Source organism: Mustela nivalis, assembly GCF_964662115.1.
Source record: "Mustela nivalis genome assembly, contig: HAP1_SCAFFOLD_2796, whole genome shotgun sequence".
NCBI lineage: Eukaryota > Metazoa > Chordata > Mammalia > Carnivora > Mustelidae > Mustela > Mustela nivalis.
In genome coordinates, this window is record NW_028133869.1 from 830 (window position 1) to 22653 (window position 21824).

Below are 21824 nucleotides of genomic sequence, written 5' to 3' on the forward strand. Positions count from 1 at the left end.
ATTAACACAGCATGTTATATAAACTTACTTTATCTCTGTTTTTGTTTTTGTTTTAGTTTTGAAGTTGATTCTCAACAGAGACTGTGGATATTTTCCCCACAACCGAATCCCCAAGGTCCAGCACATAATAAGCATTCAATAGGTATCTAATAGCTAACATTTTCCTGCTTTGGTTATACTAATTCATCAAAAATTAATGGTAAAGACCTGAGCTGAAAGAACTCAACAGGTATATAAATACAAGTATATAAATACTTTTTTTAAAAAACAAAAAACAAAAAAACAAAAACAGATCAACTTTTATATATACTCTCAACTGATAACTTCTAAAGCCTAAAGCCAATATGGGCTCCCCAATATGTAGACTAAATTTTTTGCATTTTGGTTAAACATAATGGCTAAAAATCTTAAGCCTTGTCTATAGCCTATCCTATTCAAGAATGGGAAAATGCTTACCTTTAGCTAAAGAAGTATTATTACCCCTATATGGTTTTTCACTATCCCTATACGGTTTTTTCCCTAGATAGAACAGTTGGATAACTTATTTTTAAATATTATGTATATATTCACACACAGTATCTTAACAAAATATTTTTTAAATTCACCAAATTTTATACCTTAAAGATTATGGCATTAAAATTTTAGAAAACCTATTTCCTTTTCATGTATCATGAATCAAGACAAAACTGCTGCTATACACAGAACAGTAAAAGGTCTAATAATAATCTTGCACTTACACGGCCACATTTTTTCTAATGGTATACTCATCCAAATCGTCATCAGAGCTGCTATCAGTTGCATCAGAATCCAGACCTTCTTCAACATGAGACAACAGCCCTGTAGCAGACAGTGCAAATCTTTGGATTTCTGCAGCTGTACACCGTGCAAAGCCATTTTTCGTATCCCTCCACAACTTATTCTCTGCAGTCAACATGTTGACTTCTGGATTAATTTCAGTGCAATTAGGTAAACTGCTATCCAAAACTGTGGTAGGTTCATGAAAGATCTTCATTTGGGGGAGTTGATGTTTCAGAGAAAATTCCATTTGTTGACCATAGTGCTTAACAACATGCTTTGCCAGAAGCATCTGCAAATGTTTCTGAGTTCTTCTAGCCTGGCTAAGTAAAATTTTCTGTTTACTTACACAATGAAGTAAACGAGCGTTCACTTCCTCCTCTTTTTCAGCAACTGAGAGACTAACAGGCACATTGGAGTGGCCAGGCCCAATTTTCTTTTGAGCACAGTGCAATAAACCCTTTTTAATTTCAGCATCAGTAACTTTATCCAAAAGTGCACTCTTTGGGTACCATTTGCAGTTTTGCAGTTGTACTTTATCTACATTAGTGTCTTTGGTTATATTTGAATCCAAAATAATTTGTACATCTGTCATGCACTGGCTTGTGGTATCTGACAGCAGTTCCTTTTTGATGAACTCTTCAGAATGAGAATGACAGATTTTACTAAGCTGAATGTTGCTGCCATTACACAGTATGTTTTTCAGCTTATTGCAGTTGGGTTCCCCTAATTTCCTTTGTTTGTAACTCTCACTGTATTTATTTAATGCAGAATTAGAACTCATTAAAAGGACAGTCTGATAATGTTTTGAAGATTGAGAGGAGCCAAAATGTTTTAAATTCACAAAGTTAGTGTTAAGAGTAGGTTCAGGAGTTGGAAATCCCAGCATCTGAGACAAAGTGTCTCCCTTGAGCTTTTCATCTACAGTTCTTGCACTTTCCATGCATAGCATCTTGTCGGACTCCATGGTACTTGATATAGATGAAAAGCAGATACCCTTTGTTGCTGCCTCCCTCAGAGCTGGGGTCATGGCGAATCCTGCAGGTAATTACTGGAATCCTAAAATAATGTAAAAATAAATGATCAAATATCTAGAAAAAAGGTTTATGCTTACACTTTTACCAAGGGCAACATTTTCAATGTTTCTGATTAAAATGTGAATGGAACCAAACTCCTCCTATATTTCCCAACTCCTAACAATATCTATGTTCTTTCCTAATTCATAAGGAATTCAACGAAGACTAAACTACTCTTGACTCTGACTGTGGGCCCAATACCAAAAACTCCAATTAAGAGTGCACACAAACTACCTAGAACAATAAGTATTAGACAAATACTTGTGGATGTACTGCGATTATATTTCAAGATTCCCTTTTCTCCTTTTCTTTTTTTTTTCCTGGATAATGTTTAGTGAAAAGCAAAAGAAAAAAATTCCAACCTGAAATCTGGAAATTAAAATATTTGAAAATGTGACCCAATCCCATACCTTCAGCCAAAGTAAGAACTATTTACCTTTATAAAAGCTGCTCAAAACCTCCATTTCTCAAATTTCACAATCAGAACAGTATAAATATTAACTAAAATAAGTTAAATAATGTGAAAAGATGTAACTAAACTACAAGCAAAAAAGTATAATTTCACAACTGTTAAAAATAATATCACAAAAACTTGTTAAATCTTCAATGCAAAAAAGTTTTTTGTGAAAAATATCTGCAATAATTTTTTTCCCTTTTCACAAACAGATAAGTTTAAGTTATCCTTATAAAAGCTGTTACTCCTGCCTGGAAGATAGTGGGGACTATAACAAATGACTGCTAAAAATTTATCCCATAATTAAACAAACTCCATTATATTTTATCAAAAGAAAAAACATAAGGCCATACAGTCTGATTCACTGAAAAAACTAACCTTCTACCACTGAAAATTTTGAAGGCTAAATAGTGAAAAAAAAAAAATTATACCATTAATAATTATGAGTTTTGTAAGATACTCTAGAATGATACTCCATAATTTTTGTTTCAACACATGACAATAAATAGTCATTTCAATGCCCATACTCCCATTCTGTATGTCCCCAGGTGCTAATTGTAACTCTATAACCTTCATTTTTATGTGAAAACACAAAACCAAAAGGTTACAAAGACTAGCCAGAATGATAAAAGAGAAAAAAGTTACAAAGGCTTCAATGCAGTTAGAAAAGAAAAATACACAGTGTGGTTTGTTTTTTTTTTCTTTAAGATTTTATTTATTTATTTGACAGAGATCACAAGTAGGCAGAGAGGCAGCCGGAGGGGTGGGGGGAAGCAGGCTCCCTGCTGAGCAGAGAGCCCAAAATGGGGCTCGATCCCCCCAGGACCCTGGGATCATGACCTAAGCCAAAGGCAGAGGCTTAACCCACTGAGCCACGCAGATGCCCCAAAAATACACAGTGTTAAAAGCAAGTTATAGAAAGAAGACTTTGGGGCGCCTGGGTGGCTCAGTGGGTTAAGCCGCTGCCTTCGGCTCAGGTCATGATCTCAGGGTCCTGGGATCGAGTCCCGCATCGGGCTCTCTGCTCAGCAGGGAGCCTGCTTCCTCCTCTCTATCTCTGCCTGCCTCTCTGCCTACTTGTGGTCTCTCTCTGTCAAATAAATAAATAAAATCTTTAAAAAAAAAAAAAAAGAAAGAAGACTTTGGCAATATATATAATAAAAAAGAATTCATACCAGAATATATAAAGAACTCCTACAAATGAGCAAACTGGTCAGGCACTTCACAGATGACATCCAAAGGATCATTAACATATACTCAATCTTATTAGTAATGAAGGAATTATAGATTAATAAAGTAAGAGACTAGTTTTCCAATCACTAAATTGAAAACAATGTTTTAGGGGCTCAGTTGATTAAGCATTTGCCTTCAACCCAGGTCACAGAGCTGGGGGTCCTGGGACAGAGCCCTGCATTGGGCTCCCTGCTCAATGGGGAGTCTGCTTCTCCCTCTCCCTCTGCCCCTCCACCCCAATCATGCTTTGTCGCTCTCTCTCCTCTCAAATAAAAACTTAAAAAGAAAATTGTGTTCTAAGTCTGAAATACCACTTATGACAATGCAGTAAGATTTCTCAAATCTATTTGGACTATAAGTTGATTCAGCATTTGACAATAATGCAGAAAATGTATTAGTCAGGGTGCGTAGGTGGTTCAGTGGTTAAGCATCTGCCTTTGGCTCAGGTCATAATGTCAAGTCCTGGGATCGAGCCCCGCATCGAGCTCCCTGCTCAGCAGAAAGTCCACTTCTCCCTCTCCCATCCTCTCTGCTTGTGTTCACTCTCTCTGTCAAATACATAAATAAATAAATAAAATCTTTAAAAAAAAAGAAAATGTATTTGTCATAGGTGCATAAGATAGCACTATTCATTAACAGCAAACTATTCTTTCAAAGCAACCTACATATCTAACAGTAAGAGAATGGATAATAAAACATGACTGAATACTATCCAGCAGCTAAAAAGAATGACCTATCTCTATATATACATACAAATATGGACAAACCTCAAAAAGAATATAAGGTTTTTTTAATGGCACAGTATACTACCAAATAAATAAAATACAAATACAAGCTCTCTTTGCTCCATCTACTGTGAGAATAAAGATCATTCTCAGCCAATCAGACTGTCAACATTCCAGAAAATGTCAACATTGCCCTGAAGAGACACACTGTTTATTGTGAAGGGTCCCAGAGCATCAGTACAGAACTCAATTTCAGGGCACCTGGGTGGCCCAACTGGTTAAGTGCCTGCCTTTGGCTCAAGTCATGATCTCCAGGTCCTGGGATGGAGCCCCACATAGGGCTCCGTGCTCAGCGGGGAGTCTGCTTCCCTCTTTCCCTCTCTCTCTGTCCCTCCCCACTGCTCGTTCTCTCTAATTTTAAAAAATTAAAAAAAAAAAAAAAACCCTCAATCTCCTTGGAAAGATAAAGAAGATGTTCCAAGATGACAAATAGTGGGGAAACAGAAAAGAACTGGCAGTTGTTCACACTATCTACAGTTATGTACAGAACATGAGCAAGGGCATTACAATGAAATTCTACCACAAGATGAGGTCTGTGTATGCCCATTTCCCCATCAACATTGCTATTCAAAAGAATGGTTCTCCTGTCGAAACTGAAAATTTCTTGGGTGAAAAATATATCCTCAGAGTTTGGATGAGGCCAAGTGTTGCTTGTTCAGTATCTCAAGTCCAGAAAGATGACTTAAATTCTTGAAGTAACACCGAACTTGTATCAAACTCAGCTGTTTTGATTCAGCAAGCCACAACAGTTAAAAACAAAGATATCAGAAAATTTTTGGATGTTTTCCATGCTTCTCAAAAAGGAACAATTTAGCAAGCTGATGAATAAGATCTAGTTGTCCAGCTACAGAAACAGCAGTATACTGGATGATTTTTCAGACTTATTTGTGGTTATTTCAAAGATTCAATAAAACCTCTACTGATTCAGAAAAAAAAATACAAACACAAGACCACACCACATACATGTGCATGTGTGTTTATGTGTTTACAAGAATAAAAAATGAACCTGGGGTACCTGGGTGGCTCAGTGGGTTAAGCCTCTGCCCTCGGTGGTTTAAGAGAAGCTGAGTTTCAACTATAAACTTTATTACCTGGGTGAAAAAGACTTAAATGCAAAATGAACAAATGTTAATGGTTATTAATTCTGTGTGATAAAAATATAAATGTTTGGGGGTACCTGGCTAGCTCAATCAGTAAAGCATGCAACTCTTGATCTCAAGGTCGTGAGCTCAAGCCCCATGATGGGCATAGAACTGACTTAAAAATACAGAGAGATGTTTGCCTTTTTTATACTCAAAAAAATGAAGTAGAGATTTCTGTATAATTCTCTCCCCAAAATCTGTATATCTCAAAATTTTCTAACTTTATGAGAAATATTCTATTATCTTCTACTCAATAACCATCTACAATAGTATTTAGATATTTATCTGCTTCCTAAGGAAACCTGTGTTAATCACAGATGAAGTACGCATATTTAAAAGACACTAGACTCTATCCCCTCCCTACCTACCTTCTCTCTCCCAAAAATCTGAACAAGGCTCTAGGGACATATTCAAAGTGGATAACAGCAGGGGCAGAAGGTAAAATATCATGAGGCAGCAGAGTTCATCTTAGCCCTGGATAAACTAAATTTAAGGAAAAGCTAAAAATAAGAGGCATAAATAAATATTAATCAAGAACTATAATTAGTAGCCAAAAAATATGTACATTTACACTGGTTTAGGGGCATTTATGGTAGAGAACTAGAATAAAATACACACAAAAAACTCTGGTGAGATCTCTAGGGCTTACTTGGTATGATAGGCAGTTTCTAAAATGATCTTAATAATCCCCATATCCTGGTACTCATGCCCTTGTGTAATCCTTTCCTCCTGAGTATGGACTGGATTTGCTAACTTGCTTCTAGCAAACAGAATGCAGGAAAGGTAATGGGATATCACTTCTGAGATTAGGTTACAAAGAGGCTGTGGCTTCCATCTTGTCACCCTCTCTCACTCTGGGATGCCAGCTGCCATACTGTGAGCTGGAAGACCCACATAGCAAAGAACTCCTGTCTCTGGCCAACAGTCAGCAACTACCTAAAGCCTGACAAAAGTTAAGTGAGTAATGTGAGAAGCAGATCCTTTCCCAATCAAGCCTTCAGATGACAGAAGCCCCAGCCAATACACTGACTGTAGCCTTGTGTGAAGTCCTGAGCCAGAAGCACCCAGCTAAGCCATGCTTAGATTCCTGACCCACAGAAGCTGTGAAATAAAGACATTAAATTGGGGGCCCATTTGTTACATTGCAATAGATAACTAATACACTTGGATATGAAGACTTTTGAGTTCTAGTCTCGGGAAAGCCCATCCATTCTAGTTCCAGTACTAGGATACCAAGAAGTTCCTCTATATTATATTCCCAAGTGTATCCTTATGAAAATTTCAGCCTGAAAGTCTTTCTACATTACAACCAAAAGAAACTCATGAATTCTGATGTCTCCTATAAATAAGAGATTAAATTATGTTCATATAGTCTTTACTTTATGGGATATAACATGGTGATTGATTTTCAAATATTGAATCATCCTTGTATCCCTGGAATAAATCCCATTTAATGTTTAGTTTTATCATTAAACATACCGCATTATCCTAATTTTTAAAATTATTGAAATATGTGATCATTACATATAACAAAGTATCCTAACTGATTACTCTAAACTCTACCATATCTGACTTCCTCCATATTACATACACTACACTTAACATTAACATTTCCAAAGATCTATAAAGGCTTGGATTTTTGACTGTTTTGTTAACTACTATATGCATCCCTCTTTTTATTAGACTTCACTCTATTGCACTTTGCAGATAGTGGGTTTTTTTTGTTTTTGTTTTTTTACAAATTAAATGTTTCTGGCAACCCTGCATCAAGCAAGTCTATCTATCAGTGCTGTTTTTCCAACAGCATATGTTCGCTTCATGTCTCTGTGTCACATTTTTGTAATTCTCACAATATTTCAAACTTTTTCATGATTATTATATTTGTAATAGTGGTCTTGATTAGTGATTATGACTCACCAAAAGCTCAAATGACAGTTAAAGTTTTTAGCAACAAACTGTTTTTTAATTAAGGTTATGTACAGCTGACCCTTCAACAATGCAGGGGTTAGAGATGCCAACCACCAACACAGTTGAAAATCCATGTATAACTCTAACTCCTCCAAAACTTTACTAGAAGCCTTACCAACTATATGAACAGTCAAATAACACATACTTTATATGTATAATATAGTATATTATTACATTAAAGCTAAAGGAAAGAAAATGTTACAAAAATCATATGATAAAGTACATTAACAGCATTATATTTATTGGGGGAAAAAATTGGCGTATAAGTGGACCCAGAGGGTTCAAACCTATGTTGCTCAAAAGTCAAGTGTATCTTGTTTTTTCAGACACAATGCTATTGCATACTTAATAGACCACAGTGTAGTATAAACATAACTTTTACATGCACTGGGAAGCAAAAAATTCATTTAACTTACTTTATTGCAATATTTGCTTTGTTTTGCTGGTCTAGAACTGAACACACAATAACTCCAAGGACCATCAACGTGAAAAAGTATCTGTCATATGGCAGATGCTCAGTAAATATCTGGTGAATAAGTAAGTGTTTACCATTATGCTCAGAATAAAATCCAAAGTCGCCCTTTCCACGGCCTACAAAGTTCTACATTATCAGGTCCCTGATTACTTCATACTCGACATCTCTCTTCACAGATTACTACACTCCAGCAACACGGGCCTCTGTGCTATTCTTGAAACACACCAGATAGTCCCTGCCTCAGGGTCTTTGTACTTGCAATTCTCTCAGCTTGGAACAATTTTCCACAGATAATACGGCTGGCTCCCTCAATTCATTCATATTCTGCTCTCCAATCCCCTCATCAGAATCTCAGCTTGACTAATATATGTAAAATAGCTTTAGCCACTCAACTCATGACACTCCATTCCCTTATAATGCTTATTGTTCCTGATAGCCATGATCTGATATTTTGTTACATTCTAGTGAGGAATTTATTTTAAGAGCAGACCTAGATTTTGGTCAAGGTTCCAACTGCCAGCACTTAAAACAATGCCTGGTATACAACTGCCAGCTATTTGCTGATTGAATTAATAAACAAGTGAGTCACGATTTTGAAATGTGTTCCAAGATTTAAGTAGTAACAAATCATAACACCTATTTCAATTATTATTTTTTAAAATAAATGTTACAAGCAAAGCAATATATAAAGATAATGCCTCACCACCAAATGTGGTTTTCCGTTAGTACATACTGGCTCAGTATTTTTTTTAAGATTTTATTTACTTATCTGACAAAGAGAAATAGTGAAAGATGGAACACAAACACAGGGGAGCTGGAGAGGAAGAAGCAGACTCCCTACTGAGCAGAGAGCCTAATGTGGGTTGATCCCAGGACACTAGGATCATGACCTGGACTGAAGGCAGACACTTAACAACCAAGACACCCTTTTTTATCTTTTTTTTTTTTTTTTAAGATTTATTTATTTTAGACAGAAAGTGAACGAGCAGGGGGAAGGGCAGGAGGAGAGAGAATCCTGAAGCAGACTCTACACTGAGCACAGAGCCCAACAGGGAACCAGATTCCAGGACCTTGAGATCATGACCTGAGCCAAAATCAAGACTCAGCCACTCAATCCGACTGTGGCTCAATATTACTTTAAAAAAACAATCACTGGGAGTCCGTGGGTGGCTCAGTTGGTTAAGCAACTGACTCTAGATTTTGGTTCAGGTTATGATCCTCAGGGTTGTGAGATAGAGCACCACATCCGGCTCTGCACTGAAGGTGGAGTCTGCCTAAGATTCTCTCTCCCTCTCCCTCTGCCCTTCTTTCCCACTCCCCACTCGCACTTGCTCACTCCCTCTTAAAATAAATAAATAATAATTGATATTCACCATATTAAACAATTAAAAAAGAAAATAGGGACACTTGGGTGACAGGGAACACCCTAAATGGAGTGATAGGCTGTGTTCATGGATTAAATTATCGAACTTTGTTACAATGTCAATTCTTCTTTAAAAACTGATCTATAGATTCAACACAATCCCGATCAAATCTTAGCAGAATTTTTTGCTAATATCAACAAGCTGATTCAAAAATTCACGTGGAGGGATACCTGGGTGGTTCAGCCAGTTCAGCGTCTGCTTTTGGCTCAGGTCATGATCCCAGGGTCCTGGGATAGAGTCCCAACATTGGGCTCCTTGTTCAACATGGAGCCTGCGTCTCCCTCTGCCTACCACTCCCCTGCTTGTGCTCACTCTCTCTCTCTGACAAATAAATAAAATCTTAAAAAAATTAATATGGAAAAGGCAAGGAATTAGAAACCAAAACATGAAAAAGAACAAAGCTGAAACTACCTATCTACTTAGTCAAAATAAATGTGGCACTGACAAAAGAATGAACACGAAATCAATAGAAAGAATAGAGAGCTCTGAAACAAACCAGCACACATATGGTCAACTGATTTTTGACAAAGATATAATGGCACTTCAGTGTAAAAAGACTAATTTGAAACAAATGGCTCTGGAACACAATAAGACATCCATTTTCAAAACACTGAAACTTAACCCATATCTCATAGGATATACCTTATATAAAAAGGGTCACATCAGAATGGATCATAAACCTAAAAGTTAAACTTAAAATCAGAAAACTTCTAAAACATACACAGAAGAAAATCTTTATGATACTGGGTTAGACAAAGATATTTTTAAATAGGACATCAAAAACATTATTTATAAAATTGATTAGACTTCCTCAAAATTAAATACTAAACATAAGAAACTATTTAAAACATAACAATTTATGTATAAGATATATGTTCAAGTTAGTAGAAACCAAATGTGCTCCTGGAAAGATAATGAGTTTACCATTCAAGTTAGCTTAAGTGATGGCTTCAACCATTACACAGTTTTAAACTGTAATTATTTTTCATCACTAACTATTTCATTATTATGCATAACAGACAACTGGTTAGAGGCAGAATACATAAGGAATACTGACTTAAAGCATAAAACAATGAATTCTGCAAATTCACTTCAATAGTGACTGATGTTGATTTGCCTCAAAAGTCCATGTTCTTGAGTTTTCAGACTATGGCAGCAGTCAAGGGTTCAACATACTGTAGCTTTTTTCCCCCTTGGGAGTACATATTATAGGACGTGTTGATGTGAACTGTAAAAAACTAATTTTCTTGCAACGATTTTGGAATGATATCTATTTCTAATGTTTATTATACAGAGTTTTAATGATGGTTGCTTTTTTTCCTTTTTAAGGAAAAAAATGGCTTAAAAAATTTTGAAGGGTTACAAATACCAAATATAAAAAATGTCAACACATTAAAAAATTAGTTCCATTAGTTCTATAAAGTACATTCCACACAATCGCAATTGTTTTATAGCACTTAAAGGTGTCTCCAGTATTTCAGAAGTCAATTAAAAAAAAATAAGACAGTAAGACTATTTAGCTACAAGTCAAGTCATCTGGTTTTCATTTGAGTATAAAAACTATCCACACCACAACATGTTATTTATAGAGAAGTGCTTGTGAATGGCAGCTGAAAACTTATTTCATTTTTTAAAAACAAAACAAAAACTTTCCAAAATTACCAAAATAAAAGTTCAAAAAAAGAAATAGAAAAATTGACTTTCAAAAAGCAGAAAATGAAGAAATGGCCAAGCTTGAGTCATAAATATAGTTTTGTCTATTTTTGACAGAAGCTAGATTTTTAACCCCCATTTAATATATATTTAGTATAAAACTGAACATCTGGCAATTCAGTTAATACATATTAACTGAGCAAATATAACAAACACCCTCTTAGTTACTAGAAAGATGACAGTGAACATGAAAGATAAAGTTTCTATTCTCAAAGGGCTTACATGCTAGCAAATGGTAGCTAACTATACAGTAAACAGACAAAAAACAAACAAACAAAGAAACAAGTAAAAAGGGTTCCCTAGCATTCTTATAAAAAACTAAAGAGTGATATAGCCTGTCAACATTCTGACAGGAGTTACTTTGGATTTTAAGATGAATGAAGGCCTTGTGTTGGTGACATCTGCAATCTGAGAGCTGCAATGATAGCAATAAACCAACCAAGATTTGGGGGTTAAGAGCCTTCCAAGGAAAAAAGCCAACTAATAAAATGCTTTAAAGCAGGAATAATTTTGGTGTGTTTGTGGAAAAAAAAAACAACAACAAATATATCTAGAATATAATGAGCCAGAGAGACAAAGTAAGAGGAAATAAGATCAGAGAGGCAAATGGTTGCCAAGACATTTTATGTAAGTCAAAGGAAAACCACTAAAGGTATTTGGATAAAGTAGTAACATGATCTAATTTACATTTATATTTTTAAAAAACTACTCTAGCTGTTCTATCAGGAAAAGGTTTCTTTAGGAGAAAGAATGGAAATATCTTCCAAGAAAACAAGCAGGGAGACCAATTAAAAAGCTGCTTGAAGTAATCTAAACAAGAGATAGTACCAGTGCCTTGGGACTGGTGAGGTAGTAGTAGTAGAAATGAAAATGGATGAATCCAAGATACATTTCAAGGTAGAATTTACAAAACTTTTGACAACTAAGATTTTATGGGGCCTAAGGTAAAGGAAGCAATTACCTATGACTCTTAGATTTTTGGGTTGAGCAACTGAGTAGTCAGTGGCGCTATTTTCTGAAACAGAGAAAACTTGAGGAGACAGAAGGTTGAGGGAGAAAAATAAAAAGTTCTGTTTGGGATATGTTGATTTTGAAGTACCTATTAACCATCCAATTGGAAGCAGTCAGATAAACAAGTCTAGAGTTCAAGCAAGAATTCAGAGAGATTCATTTTTGGGAGTCACTGGTTATAGTGTTTAAAGCCAAAGGGCCAGAAGAGTTTATCTAGGGAGAGAGTACAGGTAAAGAAGGGAAAGGAGTCCACTATCAGGGCCTGGGGTTCATTCACATTTGGGGAGAGGTAAAGGAGGAAGCGCTACCAAAGAATAAGAGCCCTAAAAGACCAGTCAGTGAGAAGGAAATTCCAGAGTACATGGCAATTGAAATCCTGCAGTATTTAAAAACACATTAAGAAAACAGGGGCAGCTCTATCAAATTTGACAATGAAGTCTAATAAAATAAGGAAAACAAAGTGACACATGATATATTACTCTCTAAGCAATCTGTTGAAAAGCCTTGCTTTTTCTCAGTTAAAAGTAAATTAAAAGAATGGCCAACCCCAGCCCCATCTAGCCATCCTGTCCTACATAAAAAGGGAAAAAAAACTAAGAGACATTTGTGCAGTTCACACCCAGGGGCACAGGCTTCCTAAAAGACAGGCCTAACCATCAGCCTACAGAATGCTTCTCCAAGGAGAAACCTGGGTGGCTCAGTCAGTTAAGCATCTGACTCTTGATTTCAGCTCAGGTCATGATCTCATGATTTCAGGCTATTGAGACTGAGGCCCATGTCAACTCCACACTTAGCCAGGAATTTGTTTGGGATTTTTTTTTTTTTTTTCATTTGTTTGGGATTCTATCCCTCTTCCTCTCCCCTGACTCATGCTCTCTCTAAAATATGCTTCTCCAACATCTTACTAAAGGCCTATTTATTGGAGTTCATTTTACCCAGGACATCATGTCATCTTTTTCAACAAGAAATTATAAGGCATACTAAAAGGTAAAAAACACAGATTGAAGAGACAGAGCAAGCATCAGAACCAGACTCAGATATGGCAGGAATGTTGGAATCATGAAACCGTAAATTTAAAAGAACTTAAACAAGTTTGATTAATTTGCTAAGGCTCCTAATGGAAAAAGTACACAACATGCAAGGATACAGAATATAAACAAAGAGATGGAAATTCTAAGAATCAAACAAGGAATTAGCGAGAGATCAATAACACTGTAACAAAAATGAGAAGGCCTTTGATGGACTCATTGGTTAACTGGACATGGCTGAGAAGGGAATCTCTGAGCTTGAGGACATGTCAAGAGAAACTTCCAAAACTAAAAAGTAAAGAGAAAAAGACAAAAACAAACAAACAGAAAGCCAGAATAGAATATCCAAGAAGTGTGGGACAACTACAAAATGTGGTTACATTTAATGGGAATACCAGAAGCTGAAGACAAAAAAAGAAAAAATACATGAAGCAGAAACAACGGAGAATTTCTTTAATGTCAGACATCAAACCACAGATCCAGAGAGGTCAGAGAACATGAACAAGACAAATGCCAAAAGTAAATTAAATAGCATATATCACTGGATAAATGAACCACTGTATTAAAATTGTATTACATAAATTTGTTGTATACTGGTTCATTTAAAACAAAAGCCACATGAAGGCAGGGTTTGAATGTTTTCACTCAGTGCTGTGTCCTAGAACACTGTTTGGCACATAGCAAGCAGGCCCTTAGCAAATATTTCTTCAATAAATAGCATCAAAAATAATAAAATTATACTTGACCCTTAAAAAACATGGGTTTGAATTGTGCAGGTCACTTATATATGTAAATTTCTTTTCAATAAGTACAATACTATAAACACTTTTTTTAATGATTCAATCACATTCTTTTCTCTAGCTTATTTTATTGTAAGAACAGAGTATATAATACACATACAAAATATGTGTTAATCAGCTGTATTATAGGTAAGGCTTCCAGTCAACAGTAGGCTATTAGTAGCTGAGTTTTGGGGGGAGTCAAATGTTATACATAGATTTTCAACTGTATGAAGGGTCAGCACACCTAATCCCCACATTGGTCAAGCGCCAACTATATTTTTAAATGTCTAGAAAGGAGGTTCATGGGATACTTTATTATGAAAGGAGTCTTAAAGTTAGGAAATATTAGTATAGAACACTGCTGTCCAATAGAAATATGATGTGAGTTACATATTTTATATCTGCTACTAGACATTTTAAAAGTAAAAACAGAACATAAAATTAATTTTAATTTATTAAAATATTATTTCAATCTGTAATCAATGTAAAAACATCTTGATGAAGTATTTTATGTTCTGTATGTGTGGTAAGTCACAAAATCCAATGTTTTTTTTACATTTAACTAACTCAATTTCAACTAGCCACATTTCAAGTGTTTGATAGTCCTATGTGGTTAAGGACTACTGTACTGGGCAGTACAAATTATAAAGTATATAGTCCCCCAATAAACAGGAATCAGCCATTAACTAAAATATCAGTCCCTAAAGTTCTTAGCCAAACATACTGTTTAGTACTTTTAGGCACCTGTAATATTTCAAAATGTTCAAAAATATGGAAAAGACAAATACTTAAAAAGCTTTCAAAGCAGCAGCTTGATCTTCTTATGAATATTTAGTTTCTAATTATTCTGGTTTCCCATTATTCAGTTTCTAATCATGCACATAATTGTATGGTGCAAAAGTATTTGGATCTTAGCTAAACTAAGAAATTCTTTCTTGCTACTAAAATACTGTATTCTATTTATTCCAGGCACCATTTATTTCATATACACCTAAGATACTCAGCAAAACAGGTCCCTCTTCTAAGAGTTTCGTATATATGACTTCAAAAAACCTGTAATGGATAAAATTGAGGGAAAAAACTCTTCTTGGCCACAAATACAGAGCTGAAATATTAAATTAACAGGATCTGCAAGCTAAGAAACCAACCATATCAGTACCCTTTCAAAGAAAGGAATTAGTCAGATTATCCTAATTATCTGTCAAGAAGCAAATGTTCTTGATAATCCAAAAGTCAACTATATTTCCTGAGCATGAATTTCACTTCTATGTTTTACAGCAAAGTTTTCAACTTACATTCCAGTTTTAATTAATTAATGAAAAAATTCTTTAGCACATACTCAGCCCAGAATTTTTGAGTGGCAAAAAACAAAACCAAAAACTAATCTGTTATAAATCTTTTACATATAATCCACCAAGTAAATAACCCTGCAGTGAACAGTCCAGACCTTAGAAGTCTCACAAAAAAATACCAACCAGAGAGAAAACTGCAGCCAGGCCAGTTGGTTTATGCTTTTAAGTAATAAACATTTTAAAACTGCAAAGAATCAAAACTTTTTGTCTTTTCTTTTTATCCGTATTAAACTTCATTATTATATAAATCAAACTGGTTCAGTAAAAAGTCTTTATCATAAATTCTAATTTTTGGTCTACAATTTAATCCAACACATACATTCATTGTGAATTAAGAAATCAGTTGTTACGTTACCACAAAGAAAGAGCTTTGCCCTGATGCATATAAAATGTTTCCATTAGTAACATGATCTTTTTTTATGAATCATACATATTTATGAATTTAGCATTAAATGTAAAATGGGCCTGCAGACATCATGAGATACAGAAATATTATGTCATCCCTCAAAAATCGCATGTACATAGTGAGATAATTATGATGTTAATTATCACTGAGTTGATCCTGACACATAAATCAGGTCTTTACAATATATAAGTCATATGTACCAAATAATATTTGGTATACATTCTAAAAAAAAATCAAAAGTTTGCTAAACTAGTCTATCTTCAGAATTGAAACTGATAATCTAGATAATTTAGATAAGAACCATCCTTCCTCCAGAAAATTAACATTAAAAATTAAAGGCCAAATCTGATTTTCCACCCCCTAAAGTACTGTTCCAGATTTAACTATGATTTATATTCTAGCACGGGTTTGTATATTCCATACAGTCCATGGAAAATAGCCTATTCAAATCCACCGTGAATATTAAATTTACTCTTTCAACTGGAATCTGGATAATCCCAATTCTCTTAAATGCAGTAACATAAACTAGGAACTACATTATCATGAAGGCAGATACATCCTTAAGTTTTAGGCAATAAAAATGGCCAACAGAATTTTGAGAGAGGAGACAAGCCTGAATAGGGACAAATATTAAATTATTTCCACAGTTACAACTTAAATGTGTTTCAGACATCTGATCCATTAGAATAACAGAAGAAGAATAAGAAAAAAAGACATTCCCCCAGCAAAGTATGACAGGCTCTTTCAAACATTACTAAAATATAAGACTCAAATTGTTAATTTGTAACTCAAAGGAAAAATCTAATTAAAACAACAGAAGTAATGAGAGAAGAGTTTACACTGGTATAGTATTACTCTTCAAATATATAGGAATTAATGGAAGGTATAAATACAAATGTGTATGTTTTCATTTTCAAAGTGTCATGTTTTCAAGAGTTCTTTGTTAAATATGGGCTTTCTCAATTTACAACAGAAAACACTGCAGTAATTGGCATGACCAGGGTACAGTTGGCTCAGTACTTTGTACTCAGTAATGTTTACAGCAAGAACTTCTTCCACTTTGAAAACTATCCCTAAAAAGGAATTCTCTTTGAAGACTAAAGGAATTTAATTAAAGATAAAGCCACTTGGGTGGCCACATAATACATCAAACAGATCATACTTCAAGCAGAATTATTACTATTCAGTTATAAGTGTATGACTCACAGGAATATAAATGAACAGTTGTTTTTGTGTGTGTGTACATCTGCTTGGATCCAGAAATGTACATTTGAAGTATACTATATTTGCTCCAATTTAATTTCATGTTGTTAAACACTGATTAATAATCTACACAAAAAATTTTTTTAAAAATTACTTCGAAAAACATGCTTGAGCATTCTTGGTCTTATAGGACCGAAACCAGATAATAAATACAAAGCTCATTACAAATATTAACAAAACCTCAATATTATAAATGAATGCATTTTCTCTCAGTTCTGCAATACTTAGAGAACTGTCACATCCATACAGAAATAAAATGTGCTTCCAAAAACCTAAACATATTACCAAGTATTAAAGACTTTCATTACTGTCTTCAGATTTTCATTATAGACTGTCCACAGGCAAGTACAATATTACCATTTTTATTAACATTTGCTGGTTATTTATCCTACATACAATATGGAGCCCAATTCACTGAAATCTCTCTTAAGACAAAATTTAAAAGGAAAAACAAACAAATCTTATGGAAATGATACACCTTCCTCGCCTTTTGAAATTGAATATAGAGAAAGTAATGTAAGATTGTACTGGCGATTCAGTCCTCCTTATGTACAGTGTTCCCTTTTAGTCCCACAATGCAGTCAGAGGACTTTTAGGATAGAGGTATAAGATGATATGCTTTAACGTCAGTAAATGGGTTGCAAATTCCCTATGACCTGTCACTCTCTTGCAACAAGCCCCACTCCTTGAAGTTTATAACCTGTGAAACCCAACTGGTAAACAATCCTTAACACAATTCTAAACCCCGAAAAAAAAAGCTTTCTGCCTCCTTTACAATCTAAAACTGTACAGACTAATACAAAAGGACATGAAAGGAAAATAACTGAATAAATGAAAATAAAAATAACAGATGACATACAAAGTTTACATGGTTAAGTCAAAGGCAGTAGAAGATATTATAGACAGTAATAGGTGGACTGTCAGGAACAATGTAAATAATAAAACAAAGGAACTTTAGACAGGTTTTTTAAAAAAATTACACAGAAAAGGCTACATGTGAAACTAGAATGATCAGAGTGAAATCTGTAAGTGAAATTCCATACAAGATAAATAAATGAAGAAAAGAAATGAGATAGTTTATCATGACAAATAGCATTAAAAAATGGATAAAACTCTTGGATAATGCAGCAGTTGAACATGAAAAGTCACTGGACCTTTTAGTAGACAACTGTGAGATCAGTGAGGCCCCTATCTGAAGGCAGAAGCACTCAAAGTAATCAATCAACAATAAAGGTATATCGCCGACAACGTACTGGTAAACCGAGTAAGACAAAAAAGCACTTCCTGATCTTCCAGAAGTCAAAAGGGTAAGTATTAATAAGCCAATTGGCAAGTATTCATTGAGCACCCAGTTTGTGATTTGCAACATGTCATATACGAAATATATTCTTCTCCTTGAAGCAGCTTACAGTAAATTAAGAAAATAGATATATCACAGACATAAGTGGAAATATTTTAATGCAAATTAAAGCAAGGTTTTCTCTTTCAATACTAACACTAGACGATGAACAAGGACATAATGTGAGGCTGGCTCCTATACGAGTATGAATTCATACAACATTCTGAAAGGTAGTTTGGTGATGTTCAAGAGCCCTAAACACACACACACAATCCCAGACTCTTACCTAGTAATTTCTTTTAGATTTTGACCTAGTAATTTCTTTTACAAGTCTAAGGGGGAAAAAAAAATCTCAAAGACTTATGTAAAAGGCAATTCTCTATCATGAAGTTTATATAATAGCAAAACATCAAAAACATCCCAAACATCTACCAATAGGAAAAATTTAAAATATATTTACATGATACAATTTTAAGCAGCCAAATATAATTTTTCAAAGATTAATGACATGGGAACGTTTATGAGGTAGAATTAAATGAAAATATAACACATGAACCCCGTTATAGGAAAAATTCACAAATACACATAAATATTTAGAAATGCAAACTATATTGTTATTTGCACTCATCTTTATTCTCCAAATTATTTTTAAATTATTTAAGAAAATAAGCAATTATTTGAAAGGCATATATGATATACACACAAAAGATAAATGTAAAAAATAAATGTGACAGAATTGGGCTGGATTAAGAAAAATTTCATCTAAAAACAGTCTAGAAGCGCTGGGGAAGAGAAGTAATGATAATCTATCTACAAATAAATGATGGCAACCTTGACACTGATCTGAATAAATAGGTGAAAACTGAGGGAGAATCAAAGATAATAGCCACTACAAGAGATTTTGAAGATATTCAAATATATCCTATTTCATGATTCACTCAGTTTATACTCTTCCAGGATGCTGGATTATTTTTTAAAAAATTACTGACTTTTACTATAAACCCTGTCAATTCGCAATTTCTGTATTTTTGCAGCGTTGGTAAAAATTGTAAACTACTTCTACTAACACAAGGTATTCAATTCTCATAACAATGTCTTAAAGCAGGGACAGTATTATGAAACTATTTACAAGACGCAACAAACAGCGAGAAAAGAGGGGTTGTGACTTGCCCACGGAAACGGCCAGTTGAGAACTGGAAACAGTAGAAACCACTCAAAGCTCAACCTCTTTTTCAAGCCCTCCACATTCCAGAACACCAGGTTGTTCTCCAAGAGTGAATTATTTTTTAAAGCCACTTTCTCCTAGCCAAAAACACGGTCAGTTTTGTCTGCAGTATTGGTAAACCGACCACCAAGGTTTCGTTGGGAACAAAACTGCCCCATCCTGTATTTTAAAAAAAGACATTCCTACAGAACCAAACTCAGCGCGAAGTGAAGCCAACGAAGACGAAAGAAGTTACGGTTTTTAAATCTCACCAGCTGACTAGAGTTTGGGGAATCAAAAAGGAATGTGCTTCCCTCAGTTTAAAAAAAAAACAAAAACAAAAACAAAAAAAAACCACCTCAATCTCCACCACCCCCAGCCCCCCGCGGCGGCTCACAGCTGAGCCGAGGGAAAGGGTGGAGTGGATCTGCGCCGCAGAGCCGGCGGGGAACCAACCCAAAACGAATCCTTTTCAAAGTGAGAGACAAGAAGGTCCATCCCAGTGTCCCCCTCCCTGGATGTAAAGCTAACCGCTTCCTTTCTTTAATGACCAGAGAACAGCCTTCTCTTTCTTGCTACTCCTCACCCCACAGCCTCAAATTTTCCTGCAGCGTCGGCCCCTTCAGAACACCAAGAAGAGACACAAACTTGGAAACACCACTGCTTATTAATCCTCTAACTCCTCTCCACCCCCCATCTAATTCTGGAACACCAAAACAACGTTGCCGGAAATAAAGTATAAAATAAAGAAAACAAGGGTCGCATCCCACACAGACGCCTCCGCTTCAGAGCTTGCCCAAAACAGCAGACACCACAACCGCGCCCGAGGAGGTGCGGCCGCTAAAACAAGGGGCGGGCCCAGCAGGCCACGTGTTCTGCCGTCTGCGCACGCGCCAGCCAAAACAAAAGGGAGGCCTGCCAAGCCCCTCCCCTGACTCCACGTGACCACTCCTAGGTCCGCCCCCCACCCCTCCCTCCACTCCTCCTCTCCCCTCCCCTCAGCTTCTGCCAAGGCTGTTAGGTTTAGCCGTTTAAATTTGGCTGCCGTCCGACCCCTGCCCTAGAGCGCGATCCGGTGCCGGGACCCAGAGTCCAACAGCCCATAGGATTCGGGGGGCGAAGGGGCTGCCGTTCGGCTGCCTGGCCCGCAAGTCCACCCGGCGGTCTTTTCCGCTCTCCCCTCCCCGCCCGCCGCCGTCCCCGGCAGAGGAGACCCACCCCCCTCAGCCCGCCGCTGAGACGCCGGCCACTCGCCTGCTGGGGCGCCCTGGCTCCCCTCCGCCGCCGCACCTTCGGTCCGGCCGTGGTGGGGGCTGCTGAGGTGATCTCTAGCTGCCCGCCCGCCTCCCCCCACCCGGGGCGCCGCTGACTCGTCTCCAGAGCGCGCCCCGCTCCCGCCCCGGCCGCCGCCGCGGTTTAACAGTCCGCCCGCTGCCCGCAGCTCCGGGCGGCTCGGGGACGGAACCCTGCCGTGGTGGAGGGGCAGTGGGCGGGGCGCAACGCCAGCCAATGGCAGCGGGGGAGGGGAAGCGCCATGCAAATGAGTGCGGGTGGCGGGGAAACCCCGGCAGGGGGCGGGGCCTGCAGCGGGGGCTGAGAGCGTTCTGGAAGTGGCTGGAGCACGACGCCCGAACCCTGGTGCAGAGGCTCGGCGGCTCCCTTGGGGGCTGGGTTCTTGGTAGTTCTCGCTTCCTCCTTACCTCTTCCCTTGCGAGCGGGAGGCGCGCGCACGGGCGCGCGTACACACACGCACACACACCACCCCCCCCCAAAAATCACAGGGGCGCGTACACACACACACACGCACACACACCACCACCACCACCACCCACCCCAAAAATACGGGCGGGTGACTTCCCGCCCTTGCTTTGCTATTTCTGTGCTACCGTGACAGGGAAAGCAAAGAGAGGGGAAAGTCGGGCTGCATTAAGCCCTACCGCCCGCGCTCGGGCTGCGCGGGCTCCTGGTGTCCAGTCCCTCCCTCCGGCTCGAGGGGCAAGTTTTAACAAAGCTTTGTCACAGTTGCCAAATCTGTACTTCTCTGTGGGCTTGCCTGTATGTGTGCTCCGCGCTCAAATCCAGAGCCATAATTCTGTACGACACCCCCCAGAGGCTCTAAAGTAGGGTGACAAATCTGCTTTGGATCCGGCTGGGTCGTTTTATGGTAAAAATCAGGAGCCGCCTGCTCAAGCATTTTAAAATCTGTGCAAAGCTGGTTTGAGTGGCGTTGGAGTTAACTCTGTTCTGCAGTAGCGCAGTCAAATAAATAAACGGGGTTTTGTGCGGAGATAGTTGGCCAGGGACACATAAAAACATTTCTGAGAGTCTTGCACCTGGCTCCACTCACCACTAAACTACACCCGGGCATTTCCCC

General features: G+C 37.2%; 1 protein-coding gene across 7 annotated transcripts; it reads right to left on the reverse strand.

Annotated features, from left to right (window-relative positions):
* Positions 1-278: 278 nt before the first annotated feature.
* Positions 279-20916, reverse strand: LOC309858564 (KAT8 regulatory NSL complex subunit 1-like protein). Of its 7 annotated transcripts, none has more exons than XR_014308247.1 (3): positions 9523-20691; positions 5854-7979; positions 5391-5448 (listed from the first exon to the last, which is right to left on the reverse strand). XR_014308247.1 is itself a non-coding variant. In XM_082751277.1 (2 exons), the coding sequence occupies exon 2, from the start codon at positions 1823-1825 to the stop codon at positions 734-736; it is 1092 nt and encodes a 363-aa protein (XP_082607403.1). In that variant the 5' UTR covers positions 1826-1854; positions 20705-20916; the 3' UTR covers positions 279-733. The 7 variants fall into 7 exon arrangements, 3 of the variants coding, with proteins under 3 accessions (XP_082607403.1, XP_082607405.1, XP_082607404.1); XR_014308249.1 differs by having other exon boundaries at positions 5392-5448; positions 7870-7979; XM_082751277.1 differs by lacking the exons at positions 5391-5448; positions 5854-7979; positions 9523-20691 and adding exons at positions 279-1854; positions 20705-20916.
* Between the last annotated feature and the right edge of the window lie 908 nt (positions 20917-21824).